General features: G+C 25.1%; 2 protein-coding genes across 2 annotated transcripts in view; both read right to left on the bottom strand.

The window, feature by feature from the left end:
- The window catches only part of LOC145941480 (uncharacterized), a 30088-nt gene extending 20035 nt beyond the window's left edge, over positions 1–10053 (bottom strand). The window contains 9 exon segments of the mRNA XM_083047591.1: positions 133–288; positions 677–878; positions 1028–1363; positions 1822–2184; positions 7552–7601; positions 7946–8101; positions 8465–8666; positions 9045–9380; positions 9677–10053. Coding sequence (XP_082903717.1) covers positions 133–288; positions 677–878; positions 1028–1363; positions 1822–2184; positions 7552–7601; positions 7946–8101; positions 8465–8666; positions 9045–9380; positions 9677–10038 — 2163 coding nt within the window. The 5' untranslated portion in view covers positions 10039–10053.
- Positions 4356–6939, bottom strand: LOC145941923 (4-vinylanisole receptor-like). The gene is made up of 5 exons (XM_083048352.1): positions 6483–6939; positions 5749–6081; positions 5347–5548; positions 4866–5021; positions 4356–4520 (listed from the first exon to the last, which is right to left on the bottom strand). The coding sequence occupies exons 1-5, from the start codon at positions 6842–6844 to the stop codon at positions 4467–4469; spliced, it is 1107 nt and encodes a 368-aa protein (XP_082904478.1). The 5' UTR covers positions 6845–6939; the 3' UTR covers positions 4356–4466.
- Positions 10054–12499: the final 2446 nt, after the last annotated feature.

Genomic DNA, 12499 nt, shown 5'->3' with positions numbered 1-12499 from the left:
ATATTTCTGATTATGTATTATAAATTCTTCCTAAAATGCGCGAAGTTAATTTAAACATATACTGCAGTAATTGTCAAAATTAGCTTATTGACAAAATTATCGTCAATACTATATCAAATTATTTGTACTTACACCCATGAAAGACTCGAGATTCATGGGAATGAAGTAGGCGCTGGTAATCTGAATAGGCACAACTGCTCGCTTCATTATTATAATTAAAGACTTCTTCATACTTTTGTCTAATGTCAGCCATTCCATTTCGAAAATATCATCGATCAATTGACGGCTCTACTGAAATGTACAAAACATATTTATCAAGACGTCACTTGTAACAGGAAACAAAAGATATTTTAATTATTGATATACTTAATTATTAACTTGTTTAAACAATAAATAGTTTATCATAATTTTATTGAAGAAATTCTATTAAATAAATTCGAGATATTATTTAGAAACGTATATAAAACACGTAGAATACTTGTATTATAATAAATAAGTAACTGTATTATAATTATATATTGTACATGGTCAAAAAGGAAAGCTTGCATATTTATATTTTGCATTATGTTTACATGATTATAATAAATATTATAATAGGATTATTATATAGGATATTATATAAGATTATTAAGGAAATATTTAAATATTATTTTATAAAAATGGGGAATGCTTGTACCTTCAATTTTACTTCGTTTCCGTACCAACAATAGAAAAAGATTTGTGTTAACATGCAAGTCATATACAATATCATTTCAATGTATTTGGCTTTTGTTGTTGTGTTATTTAATTGATAAAGAGTGAAGCATACCACGAACATACTCATTGTAAATTGAATGGTCATAGTCAGTCTAAATTTCACGTTTATAAGAAAAGCAAGTCTAAAAAAAGTAACAACCTTGTCTTTATAAAAACTTATTTTGATCAAGTGTATTAAAGTATTAAAATTGATATAGTAAAATAATTATTTTAAGGAGATATACAATAAAATATAAAACAGCAAAAAATTTGCGAAAATATTAAAACCAACCTAAAGATGTAATAATGTTGAAGTATGCAATCGCGAAGAATGTCCGAATAAAATATAATTTTTTTCAAACGATAAGCCAAAATCTCGATTTGACAGCAAACATGGACTAATAATCCACAGATGAGAGTATCGCAAGCAATATTTAAAAGACCTGCAGCTAGTAAACTTATAAATTGATGAATGTACATCAGGAAGAATAATGCCGTCGATGAGTAATCAAACGGCAACCATGCTCTATATGTTAATTTTCTTTGTTTTAAATTTGCAGATAAAGATGTCAACACTATACATACGCATGTTAGCAGTGCGAGACATGTATAACGTCGAGTATTAATTCTGTAATATAATTACAAATCTGTATATGTGTTAAACATTAAATCTCAATAATCTTAAAATGATAATCTCAAAATTCTATATAAATTCTTTCATTTATATTATTTATATTATTTTTGTTGATAATTCAATAATTTATCTTATTTGATGATTTTTGAATATGTTTTAGTTTATCTTTTTTTCATACGAGAAAAAGCACGAAAAAATATATAAAAATAGATACATTGAAAAGATTTATTTAAACCATAAACAATCTCATTTCTTATTATTTACAATTCTAATAAAATTCTAATAAAATTGTAATAAATTATTATATATTAAATATTAAATATGTGTTAAATATATAAAAATATATTAAAAATTGACGTTTAACGAAGAAATTCTTATCATATTATAATTAATAATTAACAATATAATAATAAAATACCACATTATGATAATTATATTTTGCTAATACTTACTGTATGCTGCTATCAAATTTATAAAGAATCTCCATTTCTGTCGATTCTAACGGTCTACACGGTTTTTTCATCAGTATATTAATCAGCTTATTTATGCTTTTGCGATTTATCAAGAAAAAAAGCACTTTAATGCACGTAATAACCATAGGGACGAATATAAAAACATTATCAGTAAAATCATCAGCATTATCCACAATCAGAATTATGTCCATTAATTGCGATAGCATAAAAGTATATAATATTAAAATCATTATGCTTGAATATATATAATATAATATTCGTTTATACAGCGACGTCCAAGATTCCGGTCGCCAGCATCCAAATAACGTTAGGAGTTTAAAAGTAAATTCAAGAATACGCATTTTAAGAGATTATGTTTCAAGATATCGTTTTGTGAAGCACACAACATATGTCAAGGAATACTGAAATCTTCTTGTAAATTTTATAATTATATTGCAACAACATTAATTTCTTATATGTCAAGAAAATAATTTGCTGTTTCGTTAATTGTGTAAATTCCTCCTATTTTTATCGTTTTTACAAATATTTCTTAAATCGCATATTTAATTAAAAAATTGTTTAATTAATTATATAAGTGAGGTTGTTTATACATAAATTTAATTAGATTATAACCAAGAAATATTCCATGGGATAATAATCTATAAGCACAACACGTAACAAAATCTTTAAGGAAACTGATGAGTGTCAGTAGTCTATAGCTTTGCGCGGATCGAATTTATTCGATATGGATATTCTATACCTACAAGTCCGCCCACCATAGTTGGTAATTTTATTATTCATTTTGCAACCTATTCCTCGCGATATGTAGCCCTCGCGAAATAATTTTTTTATGAATCGAGTATGCAACACAGTAGCAAAATTCATGTAACGTAATTATATCTTTAACAACGTACTCTTTACAATCGGAGCAGATAAAATACAAGGCAAAATCTTCAAATATTAAATAATCATCTATAATCTTTATGAAATATTGATACAGACAAATTATACTTCTATAATACTTAATTTCTACATAATGCAGCTTTTATTCTGAGTCAGTCATTCATTTGTAGAAGTAAGTTATAAACCGAATATGATGTCTTAAGTATCTACAATAAATTATAAAAGTTAATCTTATTTTAATTGTATGTATATGAATATATTGGTGCCTATTAGTTTCGTTATATTAATTGTGTAATTAATATTGCATCTGTCTTATTTTAATGTTATACATTTTTATTAAAATCTATTAGTAAAATTTATAATTTACCTTTCTATTAGTAAAATTTATAATTTACCTTTATACAAATTTTTAATTATAAAATTACATTGGCAAAATCTGCATTACACATTCAATGTTTTATACTTACATTTATAAAAGAATCAAGATTCATAGAAATAGTATAGGCACTAGTGATTTCAATAGGCATTACTGTGCGCTCCATCATTATTATTAAAGATTTTTTCAAATTGTTGTCCAAAATAAACCAGTCCAATTCGAAAATATTATTTATAAATTGGCGACTCTTTTCGAATGTGCAAGACATGTAAAAGAATTACTTTTAAACCATCTTACTTATATTTTTACAAAGAAATTTCTAAATATTTATTTTCTACATATATTAACTTATATTAACAATAAATTATAATAATCTGTACAGTTAAAAAGTTCAACTCTAAGAGAGATTAATATATTAAAATAAATATAAATCCATTTTTCACAGTTATTCTACTTTAATTTTATGAAACGTAAGACTTGAAAATTTTTCTACAAAATTTTATTTATTGCAATGTTTCTAGAGATATATAACACGATCTTTAAAATAAACTTAAGAAATGACAATAAGACTTACTTTACACAATTGACAATCGTAAAATGTTTGTAGCGTTTCAAATCTTCTTCTCTTTCTAATATTCTTTTCTTGTATTCCGTCGTCTATATTATTACGTTTTGTTATTGGACTTGTATTTTTAATCTCATAAAAATACTTTTATTGTACGTAACTGTACATAAATCTTTGAAAATTTATTTTTTATTTCTATGATAATACCATTTCTAAATACAATTACGATATAAGAAACTAAAAGAAAATGTCATTGGTTACTATATCTTCATAAAATATTAAAAAGCCACTAAGTTCGCTATTATTACTTCTCTGAAAAATGTTTTACTTTTCGTTGCAGTCTCTCGCGTATTATTGAGCGCTGCACAGCCCTTCTTTTTCCGTATCGATTTCGACCATCGACGATTTTGAGATATTGATGACCCCCAAGAGATATGAATACGATACAAGTGCAAAGTGTCATAAAAAGATAGTATGTAAAAATTTAGACAATATAAGCTATTCTAATGTAATAAAATCTTGATAAAATTAATGCTAATAAATGTAAAAATAATAATTAAATTAAAAATATATAGTAAAATGAATAATGCGTATATTATAGATATATTATATATTATAGAATGCGTTATTATAGATAATTTTTTTTGTTTTTCTAATAACACTACATAAGATACGAACGTTACTAATCAATATCAAATGCGTCGAATATTTCTTCATGATTTCGCCTTCATTTTGTGTATCTTTTTTAGGTTTGATTTTGTGATGTGGATAGAGCAATGATTTTGTCTACCTTTTACATTGTCATACCCGCATTTGTTGAAGTAAATTGTAAGTAGAATACGATGTCTTAAGTAACTAGAATTAATATAAATATTTATAAATATGCGTGCAAATTTATATATTTATATAAAATCTTAATTTAAATATGTTTAATTATAAATTTCCAGCTAACTTTGTTAATTGATATAAATAACATTATGTAGGATGTGTGTGTATATATAATTAAAGTTCTGCAATATTTCGATTTAGTATAAAACGTAATATAATAGTTAATGAAATTTTCTTAGACTTGATAAAATATTTCTTATTATAAATTCTCTCTAAAATGCCATATTAATTTAAACATATACAGTTGTAATTGTTAAAATTAGCTCATTAGCAAAATTATCTTCAATAATATATCAAATTTTTCGTACTAACACCCATAAAAGAATCGAGATTCATGGGAATGATGTAGGCGCTGGTAATCTGAATAGGTATAACTGCTCGCTTCATTATTATTATTAGAGATTTCTTTATATTTTTGTCCAATGTCAGCCATTCCATTTCAAAAATGTCATCGATCAGTTGACGGCTCTATTGAAATGTATAAAACGTATTTATCAAAACATTGCTTGCAACAGAAAAGGAAATATATTTTCATCATTAACGTATTTTAATTATTAACATTTTTTAATAATAAATTTTTTATCAAAATTTGACAACTAAAAAAAATTCTAAATTAAATAAGTTAAAGATATCATATTAATAAAGCTTAAATATATTGTAATATAATTATTTGAATATATATATATATATATATATATATATATATATATTGCATTATGTTCATATAATCATAATAAATATTATATACAAGATTAGTAAAGAAACATTCAAATATATTATTGATAGCTTGTACCTTTAACTTTACTTCGTTTCCGTACCAGCAATAAAAAAAGATTTGTGTTAACATGCAAGTCATAAGTAATATCATTTCAATGTATTTGGCTTTTGCAGTTGTTTTACTTAATTGATAAAGAATGAAGCATACTATAAACATGCTCATTACAAACTGAATGGTCATAGTCAGCCTAAATTTCGCATTTACAAGAAAAGCAAATCTAAAATTTAACAATTTTCCTGTTATAAAAATTTATTTTGATCAAGTGTATCGAACATACAAATATTGCTATATTAAAATAATTAGCGCATATATTTCTGTAATAATATGTATGAAAAGGCATATTATTAGAATATACGCTAATTATTTTAAGCAGATATAAATCAAACACTAATAAATAACGAAATTATTAAAATCAACCTAAAGATATGATAATGTTGACGTATGCAATCACGAAGAATGTCCGAATAAAACATATTTCTCAAACGATATGTTAAAATCTCAATTTGACAGCAAATATGAACCAAAAATCCACAGATGAGAGTATCACAAGCAATATTTAAGAATCCTGCGGCTATTAAACTTATCAATTGATGACTGTATGTCAAGAAAAACAACGTCGTCGACGAGTAATCAAACGGCAACCATGCCCTGTACGTTAATTTTTTTTGTTTAACATTTGCAGATAAAGATGTCAACAACATACATAATGATGTTATTGATCCGAGGACTGTATAACGCCGAGTATTTTTTCTGTAAAATAATTGCAAATATGCATATGTGTGTGTAATAAACATTTAAAATTATTTTTCAATAATTTTAAAATGACAATCTAGAGACTTTATGTAAATTTTTTTATTTATATTATTCTTTTGATAATTCAATATGTTATCGTCGATGATTCTTGAATATTTTTTGTACACGAGAAAATACGAAGAAAATGATACATAAAAATTATTAGTTACTTTAGATCATAAACAATCCCATTTATCATTTACAATCTTAATTATAATAAAAGAATTAAGAATTGACGTTTGACAAACATTTCAGAGAAAGAACAATTTTATTTTATTTGCAATTCAGAGAAATTTTATAATATTAAATTTATAGGTATGACAGAATATCATATTGTAATGTATTTTGCTAATACTTACTGTATGCTGTTATCAAATTTATAAAGAATTTTTATTTCTTTCGTTGCCATCGGCCTACATGGTTTTTCCATCAGTATATTAATCAGCATAATAATGTTTTTGCGATTTATCAGTAAAACGAATATTTTACTGCAAGTCAGAAGCATAGGAACGAATACAAAAAGATTATCAGAAAAATCATCGGCATTATCCACAATCAGAATTATGTCCATTAATTGCGATAGCATAAAGATATTTAGTGATAAAATCAATATGCTTGAATATATATAATATAATATCCGTTTATATAGCGATGTCCAAGATTTCGGTCGCCAGCATCCAAATATCGTTAAGAGTTTAAAAGTAAATTCAAGAATATACATTTTAAGAAATTATGTTTCTCGATTTGTGAAGCGCACAACATATGTCATCGAATACTTGGAAACCTCTTGTAAGTTTTTTTAATTAAATTGAAATGGCATCAATTTCTCTCATATATATTTCAAAAAAATAATTTGCTGTTTCGTTAATTGTAAATTGCTTCTACTTTCATCATTTTTATATATACATATATTATTTTCATATTAGTCTAAAAATCTTTTAAATTATTTATAAGTGAAGATTTATTATATAAGTCTAATTAAATTATAATCTTTTATAATATAATTTAAATTAAATTAGAAATACTTTATGGAATAATAATCAATAAGCACAATACGTAACAAAACTTTCAAGGAAACTGATGAGTGCCAGAGGTCTATAGCTTTGCGGATCGTATTTATTCGATGTGGATATTCTTTGTCCACAACTCCGCCCACCGTAATTTCATTATTCATTTTACAACCTATTCTTCGCAGTATAGCCCTCGCGAAATAATTTTTTCATGAGTCGAGTATGCAACAGAGTAGCAAAATTCATATAACGTAATTATATCTTTTACGATGTTTTCTACAATCGGAGAAGAAAAGATGCAAGGCAGAATCTTCAAATATTGAATAATCAGCTATAATCTTTATGAATTATTGATACAGACAAATTATACTTCTATAATACTTAATTTCTACATAATGCAGCTTTCATTCTGAGTCACTCATTCATTTGTTGAAGTAAATTATAAGCCGAATATGATGTTTTTAGTACCTACAATAAATCAAAATAGGTAATTATTTTATTCAATTTAAAATATATATTGATATCTATCGTAAAAGCATGCAACGACACCCATGCAGAGACATATAAATTTGCAATGATTTAATTTTTATTGTCATAGTGTATATGTGTAAGTATTTTTTACTAAATCTAATTAAATTTGATGATCCATTTATATTGAATTTAATAGTCCGGTTACATTAAATGTAATTAATATTGTATCTGTTTTTAATTACATTTTTATTGAAATATAAAATCAATCTTATATTCAAATTTGAGATTAGAATTACGTTAGCATAAATCTGTATCGCACATTCAATGTTTTATATACTTACGCCAACAAAGGAATCAAGATCCATAGAGATAGTATATGCGCTGGTGATTTCAATAAATCTTATTGTACGTGTCATCATTATTATTAAACATCTTTTCAAATTTTTGTCCAAAGTCAACCATTCCATCTCAAAAATTTTATCGACAAATTGAAGACTCTATTTAAATATGCAAAAGATTTTACTTTTTTGTTTATGTTTTTATAAAGGAAAGTTACGCTTTTAAAATTTTAATTGTCGACACACATATTACTAATTAATCTTATAATTAGAAAAACAAACTCTAAAAATAGATTGATATATTAAAATCAAATTATTTTACATAATAAACATTGACTTTTTGTATTACATTTTAATCTGATAAAGTAACATATGAGTGTGCGAGTTAAAATTGATTTGCTTATATTATCGCACTGTAATAAAATAAATGTAAGTATAAATAATGTACATATAAATAAGTTAGAAAAAAAGGAAATTTTACTGTTTAAAATGTTATGCTAATAATAAAAATTAAGCTTGCACCTTTAATTTGACTTCGTTGCCGTACCAACAATAGACGAATATTTCTACTAACATGCAACTCATGAATAATGTTAGTCGAATACACTTTGCATCCAGCTTCGATATAGTTATTTGATAAAGATTGAAACATATCTCAAACATACTCATCAAAAATTGAATAGTAATAATTATTCTAAACTTCGTATTTACAAGAAAAGCAAATCTGAAAGAATTAAAATGATTTAATAATTTTTAAATAACCACCAATTTTTATATAACTAATTATATGAAAAGAAAAGTAAAAAATTTTATTTATTTTTATAATATTTTAAATATATGTATATATTTAATATATGATTCAATAATAACAATATATTTAAATCCTTCTTTATGTTTATTTTATAAATCATAATTAAGAGCAAATTAAATAATTATTTCAATAAAAATGTTAAATTTATTTAATAAAAATGTACTTAATAAAAAAAAACATAAACATTTATGAACTTTATTATATCAAAATATTTAATAAAAAATCGGTATATGTATCGTTTTCTAAATACATTTAGGTGTCATACGCTAAATAACAAATTATCAGACCGACCTAAAAATACTACAATGTTGTTGCACGCAATTACGAACACCATCTGAGTAAAGTATGATTCTTCTCAAACGATACGTCAAAATTTCAAACTGAGAACAAATGTGCACCAATAATCCACAGATAAGACCGTCACAAGCGGCGTTCAGCAGAGCGCCCAGAATTAATCCTAACAGTTGATGAATGTATAACAGGCAAAATAAAGTCATAGATGAATATTCAAACGGCACCCACGCTCTGAACGTTAACTTTCTTTCGCCAAAATTTGTCATCAAGGATGTAAACGTAATAGTGATCCACGTTAACAAGCACATAGCTGCATAGTGAAAAGTATTAAGCCTGCAAAATAACTATAAACGTATTTACTTTTCTTCGCATTATTTTTTTGTTTATAGAAGATAAAAATAACCTTATATTTATAATATTTACATAAAAATATTAAATAAGATAATAAATCTAATTAAGAGAAATTTGAACTAAATTAATACCGAGATAAAGCTAAAAATAAATTAATATTAAATAAATTTAAAAAATTTGCAGAAAATGTAATTAAAAGATGTAAGTTAACGTATTTTAAAACGATAAGTTCTAAGTGATATCATTATGGTGTTAATTATTTTTTGTAAATTACTTACTCTATGTCTTTATCGAATTTATAATGAATTTCTATTTCATTCGGTTTCAATGGTTTGCACGGTTCCTTCGTCAAAATATCGGTCAATTCAATAATGTTTTTGCGATTTGCTAATAAACTGAACAATTTAAAGCAAGTTATAATCATAGGAAGTAATATGCAAAAGTTGTTGCAAAAATCATCTGTATTATCCACGATAAGAATTATATCCATCAATTGCGACAATGTGAAACTGTTAACTATCAAAATTATTAGGACTGTGTACATTCGATATATTATATGTTTATATATCGATGTCCAGGATTTCGGCTCCCAACAACCACATATTGTTAGTATTTTAAGAGGAAATTCTAACACATTCATTTTGAATTTCTTCTCTTTGGTGATATCATCCATTATATGATAACAATAAACAATAATTAAATCTGCTTTCACTTATTTTTGCACTTGACTGATTACATTTTCTAATTTAATTTTATTAAGTGTTGCATTAAATTTAGCTCACTTTAAACAGCTATTTGTTATGTATATATACTGAACACTTTTTAATATAAACTATTTATGCGATGATTTCAGCTCACAATCAGATTTTGGCAAAGAGAGTAATTGAGGTAATTAAAAGAACAAATTATACGATATTGTAGGAAAACTTTTTATACGCAGATATAAAAGAGCGATAGGGAACACAATTCATAGAATAACTGTCTAAGATTTATAATTTCTACTGTTCTTCTTCGAGATAATAGCATTTTCTTTGCAATCGATAATCTTCTTACTTATTCTACAACAATGTCCCTCGCCACATAATATTTTCATGAATCGATAATGAGACACAAACATGTAAAGTTGGCACGTTAGTTTTTAAGTGCATGTCCGGTAAAAACAGATCGCCGAGGAAATGAAAAAAGAGATATTTAAATATTAAACTAAATAGTCGCTTATAATACATTTCTATATAAAGTATTCACATAGGAAAATTATACTTTTGTAAGAACACATTTGACTTAACGCTATACCACACGGTGCAATATCATTGTATTAAACAGTACCACATTGTATTAAATCTTTCTTTCACATATTGATCACAGTCGCTACAATTTCTATTGAAGGACTTCAAAGCGCATGAGTATTTATGATATTAATAATATCGAATTGAATGAGACATGTATGTATATTAATTTTTTTTAATTTTTCTGAACATCACTTTTATTATATTTTTCTTAAAAAAAGAATTTTAATTTAATTTCTTAAATTTTCTTGAAAATAAATTTAAATTATATTTATATTAAATTAAATTATATATAATTATTTACACTTTAATTTTATTTTTCGTTTCCTCAATATTCTTCCCAATAACTTTATTTGTGCCTTTAATAATCCAAACATCAATGATTATCGAAGATATCAAAAGTGTGCCTTAATCATCGAGATTTAGAGAGTATGCCCTCTCGCAATTTACGAATGCATCGGAATAGTGTGTCGTTACAAGCGTCGAATTTTTTATTTAACGCATATAATAATACACAAATACAATGAGTGAAATAATTTTATCAATTCTAAAAAAACTTTTTAAAGTATTTTTTTTAAGAAACTTTTACAGAATTTATACAAAAATATTTCTCTCTAATGCTCTCTTGCTTAAATCGTTTGTATAACAAACCGAATTATTATACATACATAATTCATATAAGAACTAATATATAAATAATAAATACTCACTTCAGGGTTACTTAGCTAGCTTCCGAGATGCCTTTTGTCTAGATCTGCTTCTCCTCTCAGGTTGTCAGAGTCATCAGAATCGTTAGAATTCGTTGATTTGCACATTGTATTTGCAAAAAGTTTATATAGTACATTAGGCCCAACACTTTGTGCACAGCACTCCTGTATTTCAACACACTTTGAACGAATTCCACGATCGCGAAATAATATTTCGTTTCGCGAATCTACTTCTAATTGACGAGATAACTTTGAGCAAACTGTAAGTAGAAGAAGACGAAATCGACGAATGAGATTGATATAAATGGGCTTCGATTTTTATTTCAGAATATATTCAGATCTCATTGAGTTTTAAACATTGCAAATATATGTACAGATGTACATACATATACATATATCTTATATACCTACATCTATTATATATGTATATCTTTCTCATTTCATTTAATCTAATCGAATATAATTACGCGAATAAAGCGAAGCTATATTTTCGTTTGATAATAAAATATTAAAAATTGCAATGTGCATGCATAAAAATTATTATTGCAATGCAACTATGAAAATATATTAATTATTATCATTATTCAATGCATAAAAATTCAATGGTTAAACCTTTAACAGAAAATGCGAACAAGAAATAGAATTTTCTACAAGAATCTTTGATGAAAATACCTGCACTTCTATTAGACTGATATAAATGGGTTTCAATTTTTATTTCAGAATATATTCAGATCTTATTGTGAGTATTAAACATTACAAATATATGTACAGAAATACATACACATATACATATATCTTATATATATCTATTATGTATATCTTTCTCATTTCGTTTAATCTAATCAAATATAATTACGCACGCAAAGCGAAGCTATATTTTCCTTTGATAATAAAATATTAAAAATTGCAATGCATGCATAAAAATTATTGCAATGCATCTATAAAAATATATTAATTAATTATCCAATGTATACAAATTCAATGATTAAACCTTTAACAGAAAATGCGAACAAAGAAATAGAATTTTCTACAAGAATCTTTGATCAAAATACTTGCACTTCCATTAGACCTTTAACAGAAAATGCGAACAAAGAAATAGAATTTTCTG

This window comes from Prenolepis imparis, unplaced genomic scaffold (genome assembly GCF_030444845.1).
Source record: "Prenolepis imparis isolate NDT839.2.m4 unplaced genomic scaffold, iyPreImpa1.0 SCAF_10, whole genome shotgun sequence".
NCBI lineage: Eukaryota > Metazoa > Arthropoda > Insecta > Hymenoptera > Formicidae > Prenolepis > Prenolepis imparis.
Note: the sequence above shows the minus strand (reverse complement) of the source record. Positions and strands in the feature narration are given on the sequence as shown.

Bases quoted from the DNA above. Each gene is read 5' to 3' on its own strand.
- LOC145941923 (XM_083048352.1), bottom strand. From the start codon at position 6,844: ATGTATATTCTTGAATTTACTTTTAAACTCTTAACGATATTTGGATGC. The intron at 6,082-6,482 runs GTAAGTATTAGC...ATTATTTTACAG, and splicing joins AAATTTGATAACAGCATACA to AAAAAATACTCGGCGTTATA. The intron at 5,549-5,748 runs GTTGATTTTAAT...GTTAAATTTTAG, and splicing joins CAACATTATCATATCTTTAG to ATTTGCTTTTCTTGTAAATG.